This window comes from Equus przewalskii, chromosome 4 (assembly GCF_037783145.1).
Source record: "Equus przewalskii isolate Varuska chromosome 4, EquPr2, whole genome shotgun sequence".
Lineage (NCBI taxonomy): Eukaryota > Metazoa > Chordata > Mammalia > Perissodactyla > Equidae > Equus > Equus przewalskii.
Window position 1 is genome coordinate 105,100,016 of NC_091834.1, and position 26,058 is coordinate 105,126,073.

Genomic DNA, 26,058 nt, shown 5'->3' on the forward strand with positions numbered 1-26,058 from the left:
GTGAAACCAGGATGAGAAGGAAGGGCCCAGTGAAAGCCTGTGACACTGCCCACCACCCCACCACATCCAAGGGGTTGCAGAGGCTAGTGCCCCGAGGCTTGGAGAAGGTGACATCTGCACGCTCCAGGCTTCGGGGAGTTCTCAAGAACCAACCTCCTTTTACTTCGCAAAGAAGGGCTGTGTTCAAGAATTTGTTCCCCTGCATGGCTTGTCCTCAACAGTGTACTCAGCCATTTGAGTTTTAGGACCATCCTCCAAAAAGCCTAATGGCTCTGGAAACTGGAAACAGACTTGACCTCAGGAAATGCCATAGTCAGTGTGCTTTCCCCCTGCTGCCAAACTGGGGAAAGTGCCTGTTTCAATATACCCGGTGAACCGATGAAGCGGTGTATTGCCTGTTGCAGGCAGGAGAGAAAGGACGTGGGTTATTCCCTACCCTCTCCCCACGTGCTGCTGTTTTCTTTCACTTTTGTTCAGATACTTGAGGAACGCACAGGGGAAAAAGGGCAGACAAAGAATAACTGTGTTTTCTGCACCCGTTCTGAGTAAAATGCTCTCACTCCTTTACAGGAAATGTTACTCATCCCACAGTTAGAGGCCTCTCAAGACAGTGATCCAACTTTGCAAATGTAATAACAGTCTGAGCACTCATGTTTAGCCCCTCATATCACAGGAAACTTCAAAGCTGAAGCAAGTAAGAATTATTCTGTTCTTGCGTAAGCTATTTCAAAAGTCTCATCACAATCAATCATCCATTAGCTTTAGGCTAGTGAGTAACTTCATCCAGTAGGAAAAAAAAAATAAGTGTCACAATTTTTCTTTAGAAAATTAGCCATCCTGGGCTTACATTCATCTGTGCACGTGCACCCGCTGAGTCCATAACAGACGTCAGTGGTGTTAGGATGCATCTTCTAACAACAAAATGCCCTTCCTCAAAGGAACCTGATGTGAAGTGTTGCTCTTAGATTGTGTCCCCTGGGCACAGACTTTGAGACAGAGGCTCATGTGCAAGTTTATTGGGAAGTACTCTTAGAAGATACTCCTATAAGGAAGCGAGGGAAGCAGGGCTGGGGAAGGGAGAGCTGACCACGGTGTGCTGTAACGAGGCCTCAGCCAACCCTGCTCTGGAAAAGGAATTGCCTGTGGGAGTTGTCCCAAATTGAGGCAGGGGGCTGGGACTGTTTCCCCACGTTGGTCAGTCATTGGTGGTGGGCCACCCTCTGAGATGAGACGTGACCTTAGCGTGGGTTCCTGCAGCAGATCTGAATTCCCAATGAGGGATGTAGCTGTGAGCTACCAGCAGCTGGCACCTCAGCGTCTGGGGAAGGCAACATCGGAGCAGAGGAAGGGAGCTGGAGAAACACCACAGTGTCTACCACAGCCCACTCCTTATGCCCCTCAAACCTACTTGCTTCCCATAGTAAGTTCTTCCCATCCAGGTTCTGGTTGGTGGGACAAACCACAGCCCCTCCTGTTGCAACTGGTCTCAAGGCTTTACAGATGCTTATCGTCTCCCTCCTCTGCTACCTATCTAGTCTCCTGAACCTCTGCTCGCATCTCTGTTGATCTGGATGTCAGGGTTACCCCACCAGGTAAGCCCCTCATCGCTGAGGGATCTGACCCACTGGTTGCCAAGATGTTTTCAAGCCATGGCGGCTGCATCTATCCCTTTATACCTAAAACCAGATATGGGAGATCCAAGAGGTGCCCAAGTGGATCATCTGGCTGCCAAACTTATCCTTCCCTGTCCCCACTGCATAGCAGTGGCCCCATCACCTCCTCATCACCACAGTGACCCTTGTCGGTTTGATGACTCCGGTCCTTGCCTGCTAGTCTCTTGACATGAGCGTGAATGGGTTAAATAAGTCTATTGCTGCAGCACCTGATGGAAGTTTGTCTATCTGGGCACCAGGGCTTCTAGACCCACAGAGCCTAAAGCTGCATGGACAGTGACAAATCTCCCAGAGGCATGACCACTCTTGCTTGCATTCCTTGGTTTCCGGACCTGTATAGTCTGCCTTAAGCGCCCAGCCCCATAAAATGGCCATTGAGTTATGGTATCTATTCTATGTAAAAGAATGGCATTGCAGAGTATTATCTCCAACGTGGCATCTTGATAGCATATTTAAGAGGCCATTCCACCACTCTCTCAGGCTGGCAGTTTCTAGGTAAAGGAGTGTTGTTAGTTTCCTGGGGCTGCTGTAACAAATACTGCAAACTGCGTGGCTTAAAATGACAGAAGTGTATCCTCTTACAGTTCTGGAGGCCAGGAGTCTGAAATCAAGGTGTCGGCAGGGCAGTGATCCCTCCGAAGGCTCTAGGGAAGAATCTTTCCTCGCCTTTTTCAGCTTCTTGTAGTTGCTGGCAATCCTTGGTGTCCTTGGCCTGCAGCAGCGTCACTCCACTCTGAGCCTCTGCCTTCACACGGCCTTCTTTCCTCTGCATCTGTGTCTCCAAGTCTCCCTCTCCTTAGGAGGTCACCAGGCATCAGATTTAGGGCCCAGCTTAATCCAGTATGAGCTCATCTTAACTTGATTATATCTGCAAAAACCCTATTTCCGAATAAGGTCACATTCATGGATACCAGGGGTTAGGACTTCCATTTATCTTTTTTGTGGGAGAGGAGGGAGATACATCTCAACCCAAAACAAGTGGTTTGTGACAGGACCCAAGGTCATATGCCCATTACTGTAAAGTGGGTCCATTGGTTCCTTAGGGTGTTATGTGGAACCCTGTATCAGAGGATCAAAACTTGCGGAAGTCCTTGGATGGTTGCGCTGGCTGAGACCCTGCAGGCAGGAAAGGCACACCCATATTTGCAGATGAGTGGCTGCCCTTCACAGGTGGCTGGTTCCAATGTAGTCAGTTTTGGACCCCATGCAAGTGGCTGGTTGATCTCCTCAGGGATGGTACTGACTTGCGGGCTCAGCACTGGACTCCGTTATTGGAAGGTTGAATAATAGGCGGCAGCAGTAACTAAATCAAACTTGGTGAGAAGGATCCCGTGTTGTGTCACCCACACACAGCTTCCATCCCTTCCACCATGGCTTCTCCATGCAAATATTGTACTGCACCAGGGTGGCCGGTTACAGAGGCTGACTGTCACCAGCTGGCTGGGCCATTCTGTCACCAGTGTCTCTATTCTATTCTCTAGAGCACATTAAAAGTGATAAAAAGATGTTCATGTTTAATGCATATTCCCTTTGGTTCACCCACATGTCTCTTTCACAGACCTTCTTCTTCCCAATCTTCCAATTTCGGGGCCTTTAGCTACTGCTCATGAGTCTGTATGCATTCTTACTTCAGACCATTTCTCTTTCCACACAAAATGGATGATCAGGTGCACCACCCGGACCTCTACCTATTGGGATGCACTGTCTTTCAAGGCCACCCCAGAGCGAGTCTGTAAGCAGGAGCAGTCTTTCCTCTGGCTTGCACCACCAGGCCAAGCTGACCCATCTGTGAACCTCTCTCAGCTTTTCTCATACCCCATCAGCTAGTCATGCAGCCACAGCTTTGAGCTGAGGGGCAGGTGCTCACACAGCAGTCACGGATGATAGGGTGGTCCAGGCTACCTGCTTGTGGAGCTTGCTTGCACCCCTCTGGACTACTTCCATTTCGTGCTATTTTGCTGCTGGCCCTACCCAATCTCGTGAATGAGTCTCAAGAATCCAGATCATGATAGCTGTGTCTTGTTCCATTGTCACTGACGTCTCATGCTCAGATGCTGTACCTCCGCTTTAGCCCTGGCACACCACAAGGTGCCTTTCCAATGGTGTAATGTTTCCTATGCAGATGGCATGACCTTGCACCAGAACTCTGGAAGTCTATACCTAGAACTCTTTTACTGATGTTCACCATAAAATCTACATGGAGTCTTTTCCCATTCCAGGTAGATCTAGCACCATAAGATTTGACGAGTGTCAAGGCCCAAACAGAAGGGCTGCTTTCCCTGCAGCCAGGGCCTCTGGTAGATCCCTCTCCTGCTCTTAGCCCCCGCCAAAGCTGGCAGCCTTTTCACGTCATTGGGTGTATGAATCAGAGAAGTATTCTCAAGTGTGGAATGTGCTGCCGGTGGCATCTGAAGTGACTACCACACATTATGCTTCCCTTTTAGTGGTGGGAAGTCCCAGATGCAGTCATCTTTCTTTCACATTGGAAGGAATGGCCTGTCATGCCCTAGACCACTGAATCTCGACATCTTCTCTGAGATAGCAGGTGCCTGAATCTTCAAAGTTTTATTTCCCACCCTTTGAACACAAATGTTTTACCAAGGACTAACAAATTGCTCATCTGGTCCATGAACATTCTGCATCAACGCAGTGGACGAGCGTGGTGTTCTGGTGAATAGCTAGAGCAGCACTTGTCAAACATTCTGGTCTCAGGACGCCTTTACGTTCTTCGAAATTATTGAGTGCCCCAAGGAGCTTTTGTTTACATGGGTTATATACATTTATATTGCTGGAATAGAAACTTAAATGGAGAAATTTTAAACATTTTTGTGTATTAATCCACTAAAACTAAAAGAATAAATCATTACATGTTTATATAAATGATGTCTTTATGAAAAATAACTGTATTTTCCAAAACAAAATAATTGTGAGTGGCATTGTTTAATATTTTTGCAAATCTCTTCAAGACAGCTGGACTCTCATATATGTTTCTGCATTCCATCTGTTGTGATATGCTATTTTGGTCTCAGTTTATGAAGAGAATCCAGCCTCACAGTGATATATGGCTGAAAAATGGGAGAGTACCTTAACAGATAACTAAGTGGAGGAGTGTTTTAATAGATCATTATGGGTGTTTTCTGTGATGGTAGACCAAAACTCAGTCAGTGGTAGTTTCTTAAAGGTTTATTGCAATGTGGAATCTGAAACCATATCATGCACTTTTTGTACTCTTTTAGATTAAAATCCATTGGTCTATTTTACTCTATGAAATGGATCTTTTATCCACTCACAATTTTGTAGCATCATGCTCCAGTCCTTTGGATAATGTTGGCTCACTGAGTTATATGGATCTTCCAGATGTTGACACATTTCATTATTCATATCAAAAAATGACATTTGTTAATATGACCACCAATCTCATCAGAAAGGTCTTTAAGTATTGGGAAGCTGTCAAATTCACAGTGGCAGTTATGTGTTTTCCAAAGTTCTAATTTTCACTTGAAAGCTCAAATTTTATTATGGGCAACACACACTGTCAGTCGTTTTCCTTGAAGTGAAGACTCACTTTAATCATTTTTGAGAAAATGTCTGCCAAATACTCAGGACTGAATAATGATCGTTTTTTGGTGTTCTTTCAAGTGAAAATGGTGTTTTATTTTTGAAAAGCTGCTAGTTCAGTTCAAATCTAAACAATCACACCAGAGCTTTTCCTCAAGACAACCATCATCTTTCAGTGCTCTGGAAATGCTGTATGCACGCCTTCCACTTTGTTATGCAGAGTATTAAAAACATGTGTGTTCAAAGGTCAAGCTTTAACACAGTTAGTAACTTTACTGCTTCCTTAGGACATTCTTAAGCGAAACTGGCCATTTTCTCTTTTCTTCCTATGAGCGCATGGCAGTGAGGAGCACCTGCGATTACTGCCAAGATTTCATGCCGTTGCTCTGATATATGCTCAGGGGCCTACAGCTTTACTCCCCATCGCTTTTGCACCCTCAACGAAAATGTCAACAGTGAAAAAAGCAAACAATATCTTAATATTATTGTGAAAATAGTTTTAACCTTGCAGGCTCGCTGACAGGGTCTGAGGGGCTCCTCGGGGTCTACGGACCACACCTAGAAAACCATTAATCTAGATGATCCAGGGTCCTTCAGACCATTTTATGACAGAAAGAGGGAAAGTTAACGTGGCCCTGGAGCAAGAACATAAACCTTTGCCGTTGGCTGTCCCATGTGAGTTCGCACAGCTTTGATTCTCCTGTCTGATAGGAATGGAAAAGAGCTCAGTCGGCAGATCAGTGGCTGCATACCAGGTACTGAAGCCTGTGTTAATCCACTCCAGCAAATATGCCAACTCAGCCAGTCCTGCACAGCCTGTGCAACTGTGCTAATACTTGACTAAGTTTGTGGTAGATCACTGTCGTCTTCAGGATCCAACTGGTATCACAGGGACCAACGAGTGAATTACATGTGGAAAAGACAGGGAGGTGATAATATCGGCCAATTCTCCCCAGCTGGGTTGCTGTTGTTACTGTTTTTATTATTTTCTATCTTGGCTGTCAAGTTGGAGGAGAAGTTTTGAGGACTTCCTCTTGGCCTTCCCTATTATAATAGCTTTTAACCTACAGTGTCAGATAGGGAGGAACCAGTGTGGGGTTCTGCCAACTGCCATTAAGTGCATTCCAATCATATACTTGGGAACTGGACAAATAACCACTGTGGGGGGGGGGGACTCCACTGGCCCAATGCATCCACTCTGAGCTGGGCTTTGACTAGCTGACCTCCAATCACCACACTCTAACAAGGAGACTATAGTGGCACTTGGCATTCCTGAGTATTGATGTCAGTTCAGACTCTGCGTCCAACAGTCCTCAGAAGGCCTGGATCTTTCCTTTCCTCCAGGGACAGTTACCTGTGACTATAGCTCTAGGTACTTTGAGGGAAGGACCAAGGATATTTCTACTGAGTACACCTGGCACTGTGTTGCAGAGTCGTTCATCACAGACACCTGGCCTCTCCTTCAGTCACTGGGTTCTGGGCCTGAGAAGTGATTCAGTTCTGATAATGGGGCAGGGGACTGCAGCTTTTTTGTTAGACTACCTACCATTGGCCTCCTAATCATCCGTGCTTGGTTTGTTTTGAGTGCACACATTAAGCAACACCCTTGCCAACTGCCCATCTATTTAGCGTCTAGGGTCACTGTGTTCTTTTAACCATCTCCATAGCTCCCTGTGAATTGGCCTCTCCTCACCACTACTCTGGTCCTGTCCCTTGTTGCAATAATTATGGGAGCAGCACCATATTATCCAAGAGGTGCAATTTCCATAACCTTGTCCTAATCTTACTCTATAGGATTTCAATAAAAATTTAGCATCTATTCATTCCTAACATTTCACCTTCTTTATAATAACTGTGCTTCAAAGAAGTATCGCATCGTTGCTCTGAGGTTCCCACAAGAGAGGTTAACTTAATTTCTATATTGCAATGCTTCCACTCAGATATCCTTAGTTGTGTCTACATTATACACCAAAATCAGTAGTTTACTCAGGAGATAAATTTTTTTCTGATTTTGCTCTTTCAGCAAATACTTTTGGAGTCTATTACATTTAAGGCTCTTTGCTGAGTGTGATGGGAAAACAATAATTAAGAAAAGTTTTCTGACCTGAGAAATTAATTATTCAGACTAATGAATTTCCTGTGGCTGGGGTAGTTTACCCAGTTCATTTAGTCACAGGGCAGTTTCACAGATTCAGGGAGATGTGGAGTTGCGGACCAAGATGGTGTGCATCCGCTGAGAGAGGGCGGCAGGTGGTTTACTGCCCCTGGAGCTGCTCTGAATGATGCCCTTTGACCATTGCTACATGCTCACTCTAACCAAGTCCCTGCACACTGTCCTACACCACAGGACCCAGAGAATTATCCTCAATCAGTGGTCTCCAAACTAGGTGCATGCGCACAGGTGTGTGTAAGGCAATCATGGGGGTTCTGGATGGAAATAACTTCTATTTTTTCATCCTTTGAAAAAGGAAAAAAAATATACTTCATCCTATTTAATCTAGATTGTGACTAGCACATTTATTCTGTTTAGTCCTATGCTGTGTACCAACTTAGCTTGAGTAAGAGCAGGATTTCTACCAGCTGACAGCACCCTCATTCTTTAGTTTTCAGTATATTGTGATATATGGTCGTTTCTACCTTGAAGTGAACTATATGGAAAAGAAAATAGACTTTTTATATACAAATAGGAGTAAGCAATTTTTTAAAAAGTCTCAGGACCACTATCCCTTCATTTGTAAGCTGAATGCATACTAGTCATTCCGTCCATAATAGATTTCTGTTTTCTTCTTGACAAAACAGAAAGCCTGGATTTTTCTGGCCATCGGGAAGCATATAGAGAAGACAAACATTAGGAATGGCCCTTCTGGATGTTCTTGTATTCTATCACCTTTGGGAAAATTGGTTAGGAATAACCCTGAGTTCTGTGAATTGCTTCGATCTTTCCCTTGTCCGTAACTGGTCTTTTAGGGCGGCGGTGACTGAATGGTGTTTCCTCCTCACCAAAATTCATATGTTGCAGCCCTAACCTTCAATGTGACTGTCTCTGGGGATGGAATCTTTCGAAGGTTAAGTGAGAGTAGGGCCCTTATCCCGCAGGACTGTGCTGTCTCTCTCTCTCTCTCTCTCTTCCCCATGTGAGGACACAGCGAGAAAGCCGCCGTCTGCAAGCCAAGGAAGAGCCCTGGTCAGAACCTGCCCACGCTGGCACTCCGATCTCAGACTTCTGGACTCCAGAGCAGTCAACAAATACACTTCTGTTGTTTAAGCCACACAGTCTATGGTATGTTGTTAGAGCAGCCCAAGCTGATTAAGACAGGGGCTTAGCTTGTGACTATTGTGAAATCCTGATTATTTGCACAGTAAAACATACTGACTATGAGCACAGGCTTGGAGTCACACTCAGCTTCAAATCTCATGTGATTTTGCAAGTTATTTCATCTCCAAGACTCAGTTTCCTCAATTATAAAATAGAGACAACAATTCCTTTCACAATTTTTTGAGGTATGATCATATAGGGACACTTATGTGATGCCTGGTATACAATATAGTTTGTATATGATGAGAATGACCATTTAACGATTTATTGATTTCATAAAATTGTGATAGTTAGGTCAGGTAAGAAAATTTTACCCATCAAATCGTTGCAAGTGGGATACAATACGGTTATGTTCTGCATTTCCCATTTTTTCTTACTTTCAAACTTGTAGTTAAGAATCAGCTCCTATTTGAATGAAATAGATGCATACTTTCCCACTACAGAAAATATAAAATAAGCATTTTTCTACATGCCGATGGTAGGGCTTAATCACAAAGTGTAAGTAACCCCAGTGGACAACTGAGCCTGCCATCTAATTATTGCTAGAATGGCCACAAACTACAGTTTAAAAAGACTTGTTTCAGTAGATGCCCCGTAATTTGTTACTATGTCTGTAAAACCCCCATAAGCACAGCACCTCACTGAGTTCTCTGGCTGTATCTTTTGCGAGGATGTTTTGCTCAGTGGTGTGTTAGTTTGCTAGGGCTGCCGTAACAAAACACTGCAAACTGAGTGGCTTAAGCAACAGAAATTTACTTTCTGTTTCACGGTTTTGGAGGCTGGAAGTCCAAGATCAAAGTGTCAGCAGGTGTGGTTTCTCCTGAGGCCTCTCTCCTTTGTTTGCAGGTGGCTGCCTTTTTGCTGTGTCCTCAAGTGGTCCTCCCTTTGTGCATGCACATCCCTGGTGTCTCTGTGTGTCCCAGTTTCCCCTTCTTATAAGGACACCAGTCAGATCAGACTAGGGTCAACCCTAAGAGCCTCATTTTAACTTTATCATATCTTTAAAGACCTTATTTCCAATTACAGTCACATTCTGAGGTACTAGGTGTTCAGACTTCCACATATGAATTTCAAGGGAGAGGGGAACACTATTCAGCCCATGAGTGATAAACCAGGAAATTCTAGTCCTCAAAGCTGGCATTTCAGAGGTGCTTTATGGCAGACGGGAGTTTTATACCTGTTTCCATTTTTTTCAAACAAAAATTATGGCCATGCTTTAAGATAAAAAAGCTGAAATGTTCTGGTTTTTCCTTTGTGTTTGTATAAAAGGTAAGCCAGAATATCTCAACAGAATTTGGTTCTCCTGGAAATACTCCATCGGATCCCTTCTTTGTGAGAGGATTCTGTTCAGTTCTTAACTTTATGACACTCCAATTTTCACAAAATATCTTCAGTTGTCCCTGGCTTTGTTCCTTATAGACAGCTGCTCACTTAACTATCAGTACAGACAGCTGCGCCATGCAGTGCCATGGGGAACATAATTGCAAGCCCAGGATGCCTTTCAAGATCTGTATCAAGAGATACCATCAACAACGCTGCCTGCTGGCTATGCAGCTCATCCATTCCTACAGGTCATGGGCCCCTGAAACTGAATTCAGGACTGTTCAGAGCATTTTTTTTTCAAGGAAGAGGATTCATAGGTTACATCTCATTCCAATTGTTTCCATGGCTCCAAAAAGGTGATGTGCTCTAAACAAACACAAGTCTTCCCCTTGACTAGAGCCACACAGAGCGGCACTGCACATAGGCAGCCACCATCAGCTGTTTTTAAGGGATGTTTGGTGAAGCAGCTCTGCAGATAATCTTGTATTTAAGGAATAACGTTCTCATCAACATTTCCTAACAGTGTCTTCTCCTCTGGGTCCATTAGAGGAGTTTCTCTCTTTGCAGTGCATTCTCCTGATGCTTGTCTTACTCTGTTAGAAACTGAATCTCTAACAAAACATATTTCTCGTTTTCAAATACCTAAAAAGTTTCTGACCGAATTTGTGGCCAACCACTTGTAAATGTACAGGATTTCATGACACCAATTGTATGCACTTAAAAAAAAAGCTTAATGCCAAATTACTTTCCTTTATGTAATCTCATTTTCCTTATTTTAATTTATTTTATCTTCCTATACCATGTGTCTCTTTGTGAAGTGCTTTAAATCATAACTTCTGGGTAGGAGCTTTTGATATTTTCTCAATTACTATGGGTGTGTACATGGTTCTATGTGTGTGGGGAAAGAGTTAAATGTGTCCCTTTTTTCGAGTGAGATGGAGCTTTTATAATATCTTGTATCCAACTTTTCCCTTTGCAAGAAGCAAATTTAGTAGAGCCCACTAAAGAAACTTCAGCTTTTTGTGGAGGAAAGTTCTAGTCCCAATACTTAAGTCACTTCTTGGAACAGCAGTAACTGCTCTTTTGCCTTTTCTCCTTAAAAGAAAACAGCCCTTTGAGGGAAGCACTGGGTGTTGTGTAAGAAGGAAGCCATCGCATACTGAAATCTTCCAGAGAAATCATCTTAGACCCTTAACTCGGAACACATGTACTGAAGGCAAGACCCATGGGAAGCTAAGAACCCGCTCAAAGCATCCAGACCACCCCTGGAGGGACGTGGTAGGGGGTGGCTAGAGGAACACTTCAAGGAAAGTTCATTGCTAAATTTGTTCCACGCAGGGAACTCATTTTAGGGCAAGGAGGCAGCACCATGGACAGTACCAAGTGTAGAGACGCGCTCGGGCGGAGAAAGGCGGCAGCACCATGGACAGCGCCAACGCTGCGCGCTCAGAGCGGAGAGGCGGGGAGAGGCGGCCCTATCAGCTGATGCCTTACGTAGGCTGGATCCCCAGTTTGATAAGGCAGGTCTGGGTGGGCGCGCCAGCATTCGCTCTCTGGAGCCGCAGCCCCAGACAGGGTGAGGAGGGGGAGGGGGAATAGCAGAAGGCAGGTCCCAGAAAGCAGGTGCCTGCTCGGCTTGCCCAGCACGGAGTTGAGGCTGCAGCCCGCTGTCTGGAGAAAGGCAACGCGGCGATAACTGCTCTGACGCACCAGCCCCTCTCCTGGCACCCACACGCTCCGGGGCCGCCCAGCTTCTCCCCGACTTGGGAGATGCTCGGTTCTGGCCGACAAGACTGCTGTCTCGGCGAGGTGAAGAGCCTAGGCATGTGACAGCTCAGGCGGACCCTGGCTACGAGACGCAGCCCCTGCTTCTGCTTTCCTAGCCTCTGAGGGCTTCAGACCTGGCGCGACTTGCACCCCAGCGCCCTCCCACCCGCTACACCATCTCCCACGGATGCTCACTGGCAGGAGGTTGGGGCCAGTTTCACGGGCACTCCCCAGAAACCCCGCCAGTGGTTAGAGGTTGCAAACATCCGGAGTGGCTCTGGGCGCAGTGGCCACCTTACATCTTTCTTAACGCCCCTTCGGCACGCACCCTGGGCCGGTCTCCTGACCCAGAGATGGATTTACCCGGGAACCTCACCTATCCTTCCCTCTCCGCTCCCGCTCCTTTGGAAACCAACCGCAGCCTCGAGGCAGAAGACCCGCGCCCCAGCCCGCCTCTCCTCTCTGTCTTCGGCGTGCTTGTTCTGACCTTGATGGGCTTTCTGGTAGCAGCGACATTCGCCTGGAACCTGCTGGTGCTGGCGACCATTCTCCGTGTGCGCACCTTCCATCGCGTTCCGCACAACCTGGTGGCGTCCATGGCCATCTCGGACGTGCTGGTGGCAGCTCTGGTCATGCCACTGAGCTTGGTGCATGAGCTGTCGGGGCGCCGCTGGCAGCTGGGCCGGCGGCTGTGCCAACTGTGGATCGCGTGCGACGTGCTCTGCTGCACGGCCAGCATCTGGAATGTGACGGCCATCGCGCTGGACCGCTACTGGTCCATCACCCGCCACCTGGAATACACGCTGCGCACCCGTAAGCGCGTCTCCAACGTGATGATCGCCCTCACCTGGGCGCTCTCGGCAGTCATCTCCCTGACCCCGCTGCTCTTCGGCTGGGGGGAAACCTACTCTGAGGGCAGCGAGGAGTGCCAGGTGAGCCGCGAGCCCTCCTACACAGTGTTCTCCACCGTGGGCGCCTTCTACCTGCCGTTCTGCGTGGTGCTCTTCGTATACTGGAAGATCTACAAGGCCGCCAAGTTCCGCGTGGGCTCCAGAAAGACCAACAGCGTCTCACCCTTATCCGAGGCTGTGGAGGTGGGTGTTACAGCGATCCTTAAAAATACTTTACTTGCATTTGTGCAGGCTTTATTCCCAGCACACCTCCCCCCCAGGTTTGTAGAAAGTGGAAATTTTAAGTTTCTAGGTGGGAGGGGGAGTAAAGGAGTAGACTGAGAAACAGAAAGAAATCATCAGAGACTTCCTTTGCTCTGATACGCTTAGTATCACAGAGCTAATGATGTCCTGTACCATCTCTGATGGATTACTTCCTTATATATAAAATGATGGATTTGGACCACGTAATTCTAGAGTCCTGCTTGGCTGGGAAAGTCTGTGGATCTATAACATCCTTTAGAGCATCTGAAGAAGTTGGTGTCTGGGCTGCACCAGGTAGTCTTGCAGCTTCCTGCACTCAGAGCAAGGATGTTCAAGGAGGAGAGAAGGGAGGGGTGGCAACGTGGCTTGGCAGGAAGACAGCCATCCATCAGGCAAAGCAGATTAATGTTTCAAACCCAGTCTATCTTTTTCCTTGCAAATTAAAGCAACTATCTTTGCAAAATGTGGTATCTTCTGGGTTACTCACTACTGTTTTGCAGCTTCTTCCTCTCCTGATGCAAGATTAAAGATGTTGCTCCCACCTGTCTCAGAGCCTGTGTTTGTTATCTGCTTCCACTGCCTTGTGCTACTTTCTGGGTCTAGCCCCACAGCCCCATCAGGCTGTAGGTGCAGCTGAGGACCACTTGTTTGCCTTCCCGAACATGAGTAAAGCTACAGGAGGAAATTAAAAATCTACGATAGACATTCCCCAGCTCTTTACACATGGCATTTAATGTACGACAACTGCTACAGCGACAGTGAGGGCTCTTTTCTCATCTTTTCTCACCCACGCTTTCCTGCTATGTTAACTCTTAATAGTCTGACGCTGTGGTTCAAGATTCAGGAACTATATAAGAATGGGATCCATTGGATGTGTAGACTGCCCCTCCCCTTCCCAATTCATTGCCAAGGATGATCCCTTGAACTTAATTCACATATTTAAGTTAGATCAGAAACCTATGCTGCACCCCCCCCCCAACTTTGTGTTATTGGCTGTGAGACAACAAAGTAAATTCAATTAAATGTACATGTGCTTGGTGGAAGGGGTAAAAGAATGATAAAGACATCAACTTTAGGGCCAGGCCTGTGGCCTAGTGGTTAAATTTGGCATACTCTGCTTCAGTGGCCCAGGTTTGGTTCCCAGGCACAGACCTACACACCACTTGTAGGCGGCCATAGTATGGCAGTGACCCACATACAAAATAGGGGAAGATTGGCACAGATGTTAGCTCAAGGTGAATCTTCCTCAAGCAAAAAAAAAAAAAAAAAAAGACATCACCTTTGCCCATGAAGAGTTCAGTTTTTTGAGGGAGATAAACACCTACTATGAGCTCTGTATATGACTGTTTTCTAGAGTCAGTAGCTAATTCCAACCATGACTAATCAATCCAGCTTAAAGTAAGCAGAGGTGTAGGAAGGCATAATTCTAGAAGAAAGAAGGAAAAGAGGATCAGAGGCTACTTGTCCTTTTATCTAGAACAATGGTCTCAACCAGGGGTGGTTTTGTCCCCCAAGGAAGACTTGGAATGTCTGGAGATTTTTCTGATTATCAAGACTTGGGGGAGGGTGCTAATGGCATCTAGCATGTAGAGTCCAGAGATGCTACCAAAAATTGTGCCAGGCACAGGAGAGCCCCCACAACAAAGAATTATTCAGGCAAAAATGTCCATAGTGCCAAATTTGGGAAACCCTGATTATTCGATTTCTAAACTGAACAAGGAGTGCTGACTGGTAAGAGAGGGAACACACTGCCTGGAATGTCCATGTGTGTGAGCATCCATCCAGGTCAGGCACAAGAGGACCTGCCACCTTCAAGGGCCCTCCTTCAGTGGGTCCCCTTCTCCCAGGGCGCTTATCCAGGTAAACACACATTACAGTCAGTACCAAACACACTGTAAAAGGGAAAAGCAATTACAATTCTGTCTCTGAGGGGCTCTCGCTGCTCTGCTTTGAAGACAGCGGAACAAAGCATTGTCACATCTTTGTGCTTTTATATATTTTTTTGCACTGTTTCATTTTCTCTGCCAGCTAAGATTCAAAATTAGTCCCTTGGCTTTGCAATGCCTCTAAGTGACCCAGAGCTCCGCATTTAATATGGGGCTGCCTCTGTCCTCATGTTACTGTGAAGGGTTAATTGCAAACCAGACTTCCTGATTTCTCTATGGTAGTAGGTGTCAAAGTTTCTAAATACGGTTCTACTGCCAACTAGCTGTGTTACCTAGGGAAACACAACCCTTCTTCTCTGTTTTTTCATCCACTGAGTTTTATTCAAAGGTACTGAAAGCCTCACATATGTCAGACACTGATGTGGGAACTGCCACGCGCGAGAGAGAGGACTCATCCTTGCCAGAAGATGATGAGGCCACTCCTAAAGATTGGAAATGAAAAGACGAAGCTGAGTTTATTGCTCACTAGAGTGCAAGAGAACTATGGTCCTTGGGCACAATCTCTCTGAGCAGAGCAGAACGCTGATCAGAGAGGGCGTTTTTTCAAGTGCAGAGTTCAGGGATAGGTGGACTCTCCGGGGTGTAAGTGGGTTGTCATCACCAGTATGTGTGAGCAGCTTTGTTGATTGGTTGCTACACCGATGGGAGTTCATTAGAATGAGTCCACCCTGGTTGCCTGACTTGCAGAAGTGAGGGACTGACACTGACAGGTTGGTTTGCAAAAGCCAGTCCACTGAGATGAATTGTCCTTGATTGACAGAGTAAGTTTCAGGCTGGTTCTAGGTTACAGACACTCAGCTTGCCCCCGGTTTGTGGGAACACTGAGCTCTCAGTCCTCCACTCTTAGTCCTCATTCAGCCAAAGCTTCAAGAGAGACCCTCAAGGATTGTCCAGATCTTTGCCACTGCTGTTGGTTCTCCTTGAAGATGAAATTTCACCTGTCAATGTCTGATATTCAGAGTGCACTTTGATCAACATGATTTTGAATCATTTGTCAGGACGATACTGTGCAGAAGAATTTAAAGCTCTGGGCAACAGACATCGAACAACTCTGAGACAAAGTACAACCAGAAGTATTACAAGAAGAGATTGGAAGATCTCCCCAGTTATGACCCAAGATTTTCCAGTCCTGATCAAGAAAGCGGGTCCCAAAGTTTCACTGTGTCTATCTGAGATAGCAAGGTTGCCTTTTCTTTTAGCTTAAAAGCAGATTGTTTTGCCTTACCTGTAGTGTTAGTCCAGGTGCAGCAAGGAGTGTAAGCTATGGGGTAGTCACCTCCCTGATTGGCCGAAAGAAAATCTGAGGTGATTCTGTTAGTCAGGACTACTTGGGTTACCACGTTTAAACTGGTTTGTTGTGCCCCCAGTGCACAGGCTGTATAATTTACTGTGTCACTCAAGCTAGGCATTCTTTACTATGTCAACCATTTTTAAAAAAATGAAAACCTTAAGTTGTCTAATTCCTGTGGATGCGATAACTGTTCTGAGGAATCTTTCTTGAAAGCATTTTATCCTTTTGGACTCTTTGTAAGGAGATATTTAGTCCTTGGGATGTCCTAACTAGCAGCCCTACTGAACAACCAAGCTTGGTTCTGGATTGACATTAAAAAGCCTGACTTCAGCACAGGGTAAAGAACCCAGGAGCTGTACAAGAGATGTGATCAACTTTAAAGAAGTTGTAGGTATGTCATCTGCGAATATTGTCAAGAAGGTTCCTTCTTCATGTGGTCATCTGCTTGTTCTTGGGTTAGCATTCAACATCCATGCTTCTGCTTCTGGACATTCTCTGAAGGACCTGAGTTTAGGATTATTTCACGTGGCATCAAGGCACCGAGTAATTCACATTTGTTTTTCAGTTTTAAACAATACCTGAGGAAGGTGTTTCTATAGCAAGTTACATAAGTGAATTACTTGGAAACGTATCAATTATTAGTTTATATACCTTCTCTTCTATTTCGTCAATTTTATATGCCCTAGAAAGGACCACAGTTCAGTCATTGAATGATTTGGCTTCTGTGAAGAAATCGGACTTTATGAGAGGGACTGGACTATTTATTGCATATGTTGCAAATCAAATCTTGTATTGTCCTCTTTGTTTTTAATATAATACTCATCAACAAACAATAGTAAGTTGGAATTTGGTACTAGGGTATCAATTTCTGTTTGATGCAGAGACACTTCTTCAATTTCAGAAAGACAATCATGAGATTTTCCTTCATTGGCTAAGGAATATACAGTGCTGGATCAGGAGTGTTAAACCAGTGGGTAGTAAGAAGAGAAGGAGAAAGTGACAATGAATTATAATTAATCAACTAGTAGGAAAACGTTGGGTGGTTTTGGTTAGCAAAGAAGATTTACCATGAATGTTAACATAAGATTTAAAGGCTTAATATTAGCTCTGAAGATGTGTTGACTAATTTAATTGATGTCTGTAATTTCTCTGAAGCAAGGAAGTAAAGCCTTGATGCCTGAATTAAGAGGCGGGCTTCTATAGGCAATAGTTCTGTGATAGGTGCCGTGTTTTCTATTTAATCCACCTAGAGCACAGCCCAGAATTTTTATATTTGTACAAAAAAGGCAATTCATGACAACAGAGGAAAAATCAATCTGAACTCTTAGACATTATGCTCCAATTAATCTGTCCATCTGTGGTACCTTCTGTCCATGAGGACTCTAGGACCACTGCTATTTCTTTAGTAATGTCTTGAATCATACACAGTATAGGTATTTTTCTGCATAGATCAGCTACAATCTGATCATGTATAAGGGCTGCAGTGTATTTCATCTGGAAGCAGATGCTATGTATTAAATTTGTAGGTATGTTACAGAAACTAAAGAAGTATTCTTCTGATAATGACCCTGAAAAATGAGTTACAAGTTGGCACAGAGGGTTGTTAAAGATTTTCACTGCTCGAATTTTTCTAATAAAGTTTACTTTCCCTCAAGCCTTTTAAAATTTACTATATAGCCACAGACTTGTCTTTCATGATCTTCTTTCAACATCTGGTATAACCAATCATTTTTTTTGAAGAAGTCCTCTTCTCTGTTTTTATTTTTTTTTAACTTGTTAAAAGTCAATTTGCTTGTTTCCTTTCCAGACAACTTTACAATTTTAGGCTGAAGGATCTGTTGTTCTATAAGGATGGGGATAATGGTAGTTGTAGTGACACCTATATAAATAAGAAAGCTGTATTGTTGCACATCTGTCATTATAGACAATTCCCCTTGGAAGTTCAGAAGGATAGGAAATGGTTGGGTGATAGTATGTCTCTTGGAGTGACCTCATTGGACAGATTTTAGATAGTTGCCATTTTGAGTTGACGTTGATTCTTTCAAGGATTCTTCTGCTGGCAATATTTGCAGGGGTCCTTACCTAGGCCCCCCAATCTTTGAGAACAGAGGTCCTTTGGGATGTTTTACCTAGAGAGCCGTATCTTGTATTGATTTCTAGTTTATTTGCTTTCTAAGGACACTTCTGGAAATGTCTAGCCCCATAACGGATATTTTCCAAATTGGCAACTTCACATTTCAATTTATTTTTTCTTATTGAATTCCCTGGTTCGGGTTTGAGCCCATTTACAGGAAGACAGGACAAGACTCTATCCTTCTGCTGTTGAGTTTACACCAGAATACTGCTTCAAAGTTTTCTGAAGTCTATTTTCTATCTTTTGTTTGGTTTACAATTTTGAATCTATTCAATCTTCTCTTTAAGCAAAAGCTTCTGAAATGGGCTTATGTAATGCATTCTATATTTTTATATTTTAAATTTTCACAGTTGCGTTATATAACTTTTTTAATCCTTCTACTTTTAAGCATTTTTCCACATCTGAGGGAGATTTCAATGAATTTAGCTGTCTGCTACAGATCTGCAGCTCAGGACAAGAAGAGTTTTGTTCAATACTCGAACAAAGTTCTAAATTCTGTAACCACTTTTTGCCCTTCTCCCTAAAGTTTAGGAAAATTCTTGATTATGGCCTTTAGCTTAGCTCTGGACCGGGGTTTAAATGAAGTTCTATAGATTTGCCTTCTTGTCTGGTAATTTTACAATGTGATTTTATGTACACTAAGACACTATCGGTTACAAATGCTGGGGTAACAGAATACAGAGAGCGAGAAGAGCTCAGGGCAGCTGCTTGGAGCTCACACTGTTGTTGAGACTGAGGCACCATGCTGCAGGTCGAAGGGCAGCTGGAGTTAGGGGCCCAGCGAGGGCACCTGTGATCCAAGCATCCTGGGATAGGTCTTCAAGGTGATGTCAGTGGACGCTCCAGAACTGTCCAAGGACGATACAAACACCACACAGCATCTGAAATAAAAAAGTCAAAGCCAAATTTACTGCTCGTTACAGTAAGAGAAAGCTGTACTTGTCAGGCACCTTCTCCATGAGCAAAGGAGAATGCTGATCATCTATGGGGACTGGGGACAGTGTGGAGTTCAGGGCCCGGAGGACATTCAGAGCAGCTGCGAGCTGACAGCGTTCATAAAGTGGGCTTACTTGGTGAGACTGTTGTTGGTTGATTGGTGCTCAGAGGTGTGTTTATTGGGGCGGGTCCTACCAACTGGCTGACTTTCAGAAGTGAGGGCTGACGCCAGTTGGTTGGTTTGCAAGTGTATATCCACAGAGCTGCATTGTCCTTGATCAACTGAAGAGATGTAAACAAGTCACAAGGCTCCTGTTACCATAGCTACAGAAGAATCAGTCTTTTCCTAAGTTTGTGGAAACGCTTTTATTGTTCTCCTCGTGGAGCCCTCCCTTAATGTATAAGACCATTTCTAGGTTGAAAATCCTGTTTCATCCCTCCATCTCCCCTTCTGACAATAGCCTGGTCTAACCTGCGAATCACCTGAAACCACTTTTCCAAAGTAAGCGTCTTCATCCTTTAATTTCTGTACCCACAACTGATGGTAATCTATCGATTATCTGTGATATTAACAGGGAGGTGGAGCAGAATAGTTAGAGGAAATAAAAGAACATGCCAGATTTATGATTAACTAGGAAATAGTTATTTAGCACAAATAAGAATGAGAAGTCTAACACACAGGTACATGTTCCCCAAAGAACTCCTTTATGGGGAGAGAGAATGCTAACTGGTCACTTAGAAAATGTTTATATGTGACACTTAAATGGTGAGGAGTGTGCTGTAAATGATCCAGCATTACAAAGATTATTAGGAAAAGTCTAATTTGGCTTGGATGGTCACTTTTTTTTGCCCTACTACCTCTCTTCCTGTGAATCTATTAATAAGCATGTTGCATAATTGACGGAGTGGTTAATAGAGTGTTTTCTCCAGACTCGATTAAGTGCTTTATTGCCGTCATTGATTAGTGGACAGCAAAGAGCTAAGGAGTCTATAAGCCAGCCACAGGGGAAGCAGCCACATCTACCTTTTAAAGACATCAGCACCTGGAAACTCGCCAAAAACAAGACCCCGTCTCAACTGGAGCCACTGTTGCCCCAGAGGAACCACTTGAAATCAGTGACGCTCTTCCTTCTGTCAAGCGAGTTGGTGTTGAATGCTGCACCAAACGACGGCCCAGTAGAATGATCAACATTTCACATCAAGATCCTGGAAGAATGTGCTTTTCTGAAAAACACGGAGTTCCACGACTAACCTATAAGAAATTCCTGACTCAAAGCAAACCGTAAAAAGAAAGTATTCAGAAAAAATGTATTTAATTTGAATTCAAGGTAGAATCCTAAGGGGTGGAAGAAGACCTGGTGGAGCATTAAAAGAATTGTTAAAAAAATGAATTTAGAATCTTTGCTGGAAAGGGGCCCCATGAATGTGGGCTCCCCAACTGCCACACTAAGAGCTCAGTGAATATAACGCCTGTGCGCGCACATTTAGCTGAAACACGCTCCTGACACGAGAGAAATCATCCTCAGGATCTATAAATAAAACTGGGAACTCTTTAAGAGTACGCTTTACTCAACGTTCGAACTATCGTTCAGCAGAGAGTTCTTTCAGATGCAGTGGATGCGTGCTATATTTGGGTATAGCTCATCCTTCATAAGAAGCCAGGTAAACTACACTGGAAGAATTCAACATTTTATAATACAACTGCCAAGTGCCCATACAAGCAGGCCTTCTCTCAGGGCACTAAACATTCCTTTACAGGGACCACGATTCCCTGTATATAAAGGGAGCCCTTATAATGCTTGGGCTCCCTCTCCTAAGACCAATTTTTATAGAAATATTCAAATCCTACAGTTAAATGTGGGTCACACACCTGGATAACAAAACAACCATGGTGATCGTGTGTCTCTGAGGTGAATGATGAGTTACTGTGCTCCATTCTGGTATGGCAACCCCTTTGGATATAGGTCAGGACTGGATCTGAGTGTACGGCAGAGTCCCAAAGAAGGCAGATATTCTCAGCATCAGTCATTAGGAAAGAAGATGGCTACCCAGAATGGAAACCTTGTAACTTTTCCCACTATGCAATAGAAAACTCCTACAAACAAATAGAATGTGCAGCATTGGTGGGGGAGGTATATCTCATCCTTTATAGAAGGCTGGCCTTACACTGGTAGTCCCATTGTGAGGCTCATTGTGTCTTGCAACTGGAATTTGAGTATATAAAGCACCTAGCATGGGCTTCTGGAATCCATCTGAAAAGGCTATTGACCACAAGGAGGGCAGACAAGGAGTGAGGATAGGAGAGATTGGCTGGTTCCCAAAGATAAGCATATCTCAAAAGCCAGAATATCTAGGTGTCTGTTGCTGTATTTATTTCTACTGTTATCCCAGTGACTTTGATAAAGTCTAGTTTCAATGCTTCACCTTTCCAGCTTTGCTGTAGAGAATTAAGGGGTGGTCGCAAGGGAGTCACAACCCCGAGGGGCCAGTGTTACCAGTGAAAAAGTGCTGAGAGGAAGGAGAATTTCTAGGAGATTTAAGAGTCAGGACCAAATTTTCCCTTCCATTGCCGTCTTTGGAAAATGGGAGAAAAAGCTTTTCCTGATGCCTTTTTGGGATTGAGTTTTATTAAGGAAATTGGTAGGTTTTCCTGTTTTCTTTATGCTGAAAAATGAAGCTAAATGTTGTGTTTGTATTTCTATAAACGAGTTCCCTGCAATGCATCCCCAGATGTGCACTCCTGAAATAAGAAAGGTAGCTGTGGCTCCATCTGGGGTAAGACTGGGGTACCGAGGGACAGGCTGGCCCTTCTCATTTTATGTATGTTTTTAAGGGTTGCAGTATTATGGACTATTTCTTTCCATGTTTATAATCTTCTTTTTAATTGTACAATACTTGGTGTTTCACTGTTTCTCAAATAAATGACAGGAAGGCTATCATACAAATTTGATAATTCTTACATCAACTAACATTCCCTTAATGGTAGTGTTCCTATTTACATTCAGTTACTCCGTATGATAGATAAGTCAATTCCTTTTGCCTCCAATTTATAGAAGTAGCCACGACATGGTTAAGCGGGTTAGGTTAACAAGAGAGACCTTCTGACCTAGTCCATCGCCGGAAAGCTTGTGTTCTGCTTGAGAGCGAGCTGTGTGATTCTCCTTTTCCAAAGCACTGGGGTCACAGGAGGCTAGAGTTGGGAAGAATAATATTTAATGTCAAAGTAGGCTCACCCGCCAGCGAATGAGTGAATGACCCAGAAACTGTCCTGAATTTTGAGTGGATCCATTAATTTGCTAACTTAGTAAATACGTCCACTGTGATTTCTTCAGATTTAGGCTGCCTCATCATCAGACACTCCTCTGTTCACATCCCCAAAGATCTAAAAAAGGACTGGAATGGAGGGAAGAGCTTCCTTTCCCAGGAATTCCACTTCCTTAGAGAAGGGACCTGAAACTGGAGAGCCTGATTCTGTGGGAACCTGCCCCCCGGTCGACTTGGGAGCTCCCAAGTAAAGAGACCCTAAGAGTCTGGAGTCTCTGTTTTCCATAAATGTGGGGGAGGGGAAGAACACAGAATAAACCCAGAAAGAGATAAACATGTTGGTGAGTGAACTGTCCCAAACAGTAAAATATGTTCTGGAAGCACAGCAGTGGGAACCTTACACGAGAAGAAAAGTTCTAGAAAATTCTAACATTTTGGAGGGGATTCACATGAACATGGGAAGTTATAAAGATTTCGGAAAATCGAGTCCTAAGTATAAGGGGTTTGGTAAGGATTTAGCACACTTTCGATTGCTGGTGCCTCTTTGTCACTCAGCTGTATATACTGGGTGACCTGCTTATTTCTGTTGTTCCCTGTTGAACAGACAGCAATGGGGAACCCAGCTTCATCATGTGTATTATGGAGGCTCCCGTTTTCCTTCCATTTCTAAGATGTAAGCAGATGCCCAGCTCCGTCACCACGTTTTCATAGCCGAGGGCAAGCCCCACAGGCTGCCATGTTCTCCCACCCGACAAACGAGGACTTTCTCTGAAGCAGATGTGTGGGACCCAGGCGTCAGGGGTTAGGTTCAGCCCACTGTACCTGGCAGGCATAAAGAGGTGGCTCTTCATGAAGCTTCTGCTCTTCTTTTCCAGGTGAAGGCCTCTGATCAGCAGCCCGAGATGGTGTTCACCGTCCGCCACGCCACTGTCACCTTCCAGACCGAAGGGGACTCATGGAGGGAACAGAAGGAGCAGAAAGCTGCCCTAATGGTGGGCATCCTCATTGGGGTGTTTGTGCTCTGCTGGATCCCCTTCTTCACCACGGAGCTCATCAGCCCCCTCTTCTCCTGTGACATCCCCGCCATCTGGAAGAGCATTTTCCTCTGGCTAGGCTACTCCAACTCCTTCTTCAACCCCCTGATCTACACAGCTTTCAACAAGAACTACAACAGCGCCTTCAAGAACTTCTTTTCTAGGCAACACTGAGCATAAGGCCCGGGATAAGAAGGAGTTATTCCCATAACTCAGTGAAATTTCCAGTTTAATCTGTTCCCCGTCCCCACCCAGCAGCCACGTGGGAGAGACAAACCCTTAAAGCTATCCAGGGTCTTCTGCAGAACTAACCAGCCTCACTTCCTCCTCCTAGGCAGGAATGGGAGTCTCCATGGGCAGTTTTGGTGACCTCATTTATCTACCGTTCCTCACTCTACACCTAAAAGCCACGGACTTTGCCTACAAAGTGCTCTTTCCTCTCCAAAACCCACTCCAGCATGGTTATCGTCCTTGTCCCAGAGAAGTCAACAAGGCAGATGAGAGGGAGGAGATGACCAATATGGGCAGGTTGAGAATGGATAGGAAAGAACGAACAAGAAGTCATAATGGAACATCTGGGGCTGAGAAACCATCATTCCGGGTTTTCTAGAATAGTCCACATTCAAATATTTCATTCTATGGTCCTGGTAAGTACACCCTGATACTTATTGTGTAAGTCCCAATATTTGGCCACAAAATATTGTCTCCAAACATATTAAAGTACAAAACTAAGTTTGCAAAACCAGTAAATATTGGCTTTACGGTTTTATTTATGGCTAACATACACACACACACACACACACACACACAAAACTACGGAGGGGGCAAATGTTCCCATTGGCAAGTTTATTCTGAAATGCAACCCATCAGCTTGGAAAAAGGAACTAAAAGTCCCATCAAATGTCTCCTTCCCTTTTGAAGCAACTGTTCACAAACAATAGAAAAATCTGCTAGTTTCACGGAATCTGTCAAGCTTGCTTATTTGCTATGAGTTTCGTTCGTATGAAATTTATTCAAATGTTGCTGCACCAGGAACTTTGTCCTTGGATCCTGAGATGGGAGGAAAATAATTATCGTGAAGTTCTTGACTTCTTAAAGATAGTTTCATAACCAAGGACTATGAAGGCACATTCACCAAACACGTGCACTTTAAGGGGATCGTTGGCTAATTTGCTGATTGCTACTTTTGTACAGGTATGTGAACGCCTGCTATGAGGCCAACGCTCATGACTAATGAGAATGGCAGAAATACGGTAAACCGTGGCCTCAGTCCTCTGCAAGTTGACACCTTTATATAATTGGCGAGGCAAGACGGTTAAGTGATGGTGCAGCCTTTACATGATCATGTAACACCCAGGCCATCACACAAACTTTCAAAAGATCTTGGGTAATAAAACTGCCTGTGGTCGGCTATATCCCTGATTCTTTGAGTGCACAAATTAAAAAGTTATGCATTATAATAATCTTTGAATTATTATAATACATGTAATGTACCTGTATTATATTGTATATAATAAATTATATCAATTAAGATTTCAAACATAGGAGAATTGCATTCGAGTTCTTGGTTTGAAGTTTAGTCTCATATTTACTGCAAAGATGGTCTTCATTCAAAGCACGTGCACAGCTCGTGGTACTGGGACCACGGTGCTGAAGGCAGACGTCTCACCCAGGCACTGCAGCGAATTCATGGAGGAATTTATTTGGAAACGTCCTTAGATTTTTCTTCTTTCTGTGTATATCACTTGAAGTGCCAAACCCACAAATATTTTAAAATACAGACTGTTCACTTCCTCAAGTTACCTCCCATACTATTACTTGGAACCAAAGAGACCGCCCAGTGCAGCTGTATCTCGTGTTGTACCAAGGAAGGTGCTTCTAGAACCTCGTGAAGCACCTCTGGCAGAGAAGGAGACACTCGGACATGGGGATCTGGAGGTATGACATCAGAATCAAGGGTAAAGTTCTTAAACGTCCACTCTATTGGAAAGTCCATGTGCAAACTTTCGTTCTACTCCAAATTTTCAGTGTTTGTCTTATTATTAAAAGAAAAATTTATTTCCTCTAAACTTTTCAGTAAAGTGAAGTTTTTGGAAGATGTGCCACATTTGTCTAGCGGCTTCAAATGCTCCTTGACTCCCCCTGGATGCTGTACACCTTGTGGAGAAAGATGTTATTATAATTCTAATTTCAATCTCCTACTGAGGTTATTAGTAATATTTTCATAAGATGAATGAATCCCTTTACTCTCTTTATTCAATATGTATTTAGTGCTTCCCAGATGTCACTTAAAATATGCATCATATAAAATACACTCTACATATGCTACTTACAGCAAGAAACACTGTCTACAAGAAGGAAGAAGTGGCAATTAATGGATTATTTTGCTTCCACTTCAATACCTAAATTGTTTATGACTAGGTAAGAAATATTACAAGATCCAAATGTCGATTGAACTTGGGTGTCTAGTGTGCAATTCAAATGTCTGTGAAACGCTTTTGTTTACTTTTGTCTGCTAGCACTTTATCAGGTAAGCAATTAACATGAATCATAAACAGAAAGTAACTGCTCGAAGCATCAGCCCCTATTCCTCGTGCCATGTTGTCATAACCACCTTTGTTAGACGGAGTGCTTAGAGAAGGCAGGAGGATTCCTAGCAAAT

At 44.2% G+C, this 26,058-nt stretch overlaps 1 protein-coding gene and 1 long non-coding RNA gene across 2 annotated transcripts in view; one reads left to right on the forward strand and one right to left on the reverse strand.

Moving 5' to 3' along the window:
* LOC139082960 (uncharacterized) overlaps nucleotides 1–12,262 on the reverse strand; it is a 28,673-nt gene extending 16,411 nt beyond the window's left edge. The window contains exon 1 of the long non-coding RNA XR_011539360.1: nucleotides 12,125–12,262. This is a non-coding gene — a long non-coding RNA (uncharacterized lncRNA). The remainder of the gene's footprint in view (nucleotides 1–12,124) is intronic.
* On the forward strand, nucleotides 11,003–25,499 carry HTR5A (5-hydroxytryptamine receptor 5A). Its single transcript, XM_008529414.2, has 2 exons — nucleotides 11,003–12,731; nucleotides 23,238–25,499. The coding sequence occupies exons 1-2, from the start codon at nucleotides 11,991–11,993 to the stop codon at nucleotides 23,568–23,570; spliced, it is 1,074 nt and encodes a 357-aa protein (XP_008527636.1). The 5' UTR covers nucleotides 11,003–11,990; the 3' UTR covers nucleotides 23,571–25,499.
* The last annotated feature ends 559 nt before the right edge of the window (nucleotides 25,500–26,058 follow it).